The sequence below is a fragment of the Oryzias melastigma genome, linkage group LG15 (genome assembly GCF_002922805.2).
Source record: "Oryzias melastigma strain HK-1 linkage group LG15, ASM292280v2, whole genome shotgun sequence".
NCBI lineage: Eukaryota > Metazoa > Chordata > Actinopteri > Beloniformes > Adrianichthyidae > Oryzias > Oryzias melastigma.
In genome coordinates this window covers 18,226,795-18,227,787 of record NC_050526.1, presented here as the reverse complement: position 1 = coordinate 18,227,787, position 993 = coordinate 18,226,795, and the positions used below count along the sequence as shown (strand labels likewise).

General features: G+C 47.9%; 1 protein-coding gene across 1 annotated transcript in view; it reads left to right on the top strand.

Annotated features, from left to right (window-relative positions):
* Positions 1 to 993, top strand: part of arfgef3 (ARFGEF family member 3) — a gene marked incomplete in the record, with an annotated part of 60,351 nt that overhangs the window by 44,946 nt on the left and 14,412 nt on the right. The window contains 1 exon segment of the mRNA XM_024296776.2: positions 736 to 838. Within this exon segment, the coding sequence (XP_024152544.1) occupies positions 736 to 838 (103 nt within the window).

Below are 993 nucleotides of genomic sequence, written 5' to 3'. Positions count from 1 at the left end.
TGTGTTTGGTAAAAGCAGAAAGTTAGAGGAAAGATAAACAATCACTGAGCATCAATAGTTAGTTTGTTTAGTAATGAGTCTGAAGTCTTGTTTGTAGTATCTCTGTGGTTTGGATGAGAGGATCTCAGATCCATCCAAGATCCATCCCAGATCCATCCCGGATCCATCCCGGATCCATCTCGGATCTATCTCGGATCCATCTCGGATCCATCTCGGATCCATCTCGGATCCATCTCGGATCCATCTTGGATCCATCTCTGAACCATCTCAGATCCATCCCAGATCCATCCCAGATCCATCCCCGATCCATCCCAGATCCATCTCAGATCCATCTCAGATCCATCTCAGATCCATCTCAGATCCATCTCAGATCCATCCCCGATCCATCTCCGATCCATCTCAGATCCATCTCCGATCCATCTCCGATCCATCTCAGATCCATCCCAGATCCATCCCAGATCCATCTCAGATCCATCTCAGATCCATCTCAGATCCATCCCCGATCCATCCCCAATCCATTCCAGATCCATCTCCGATCCATCTCAGATCCATCTCAGATCCGTCTCAGATCCGTCTCAGATCCGTCTCAGATCCATCTCAGATCCATCTCAGATCCATCTCAGATCCGTCTCAGATCCATCTCAGATCCGTCTCAGATCCGTCTCAGATCCGTCTCAGATCCGTCTCAGATCCATCTCAGATCCATCCGTCTCTCACTGGTTCCTCTCTCTGAAGGTACATTCTGGTCACTGTGGGTCCGGTGTTCACAGAGGAGATGTGGAGGCTGGCGTGCTGCGCTCTGCAGGACGCGTTCTCTGCTACACTAGAGCCTGTGAAGGTAAACTCACGTGTCCTCAGTCACACGGAAACATCCTGACAAACGGTTTAAATAAGTGGGAACGCTCTTGGATTAAACGTCTCTTTGGAAGATGAACCAAAGAGTTGTGAAGTTTAACAGATTTTGGAGGCATTATTAAAGTTATTTCCTTAATT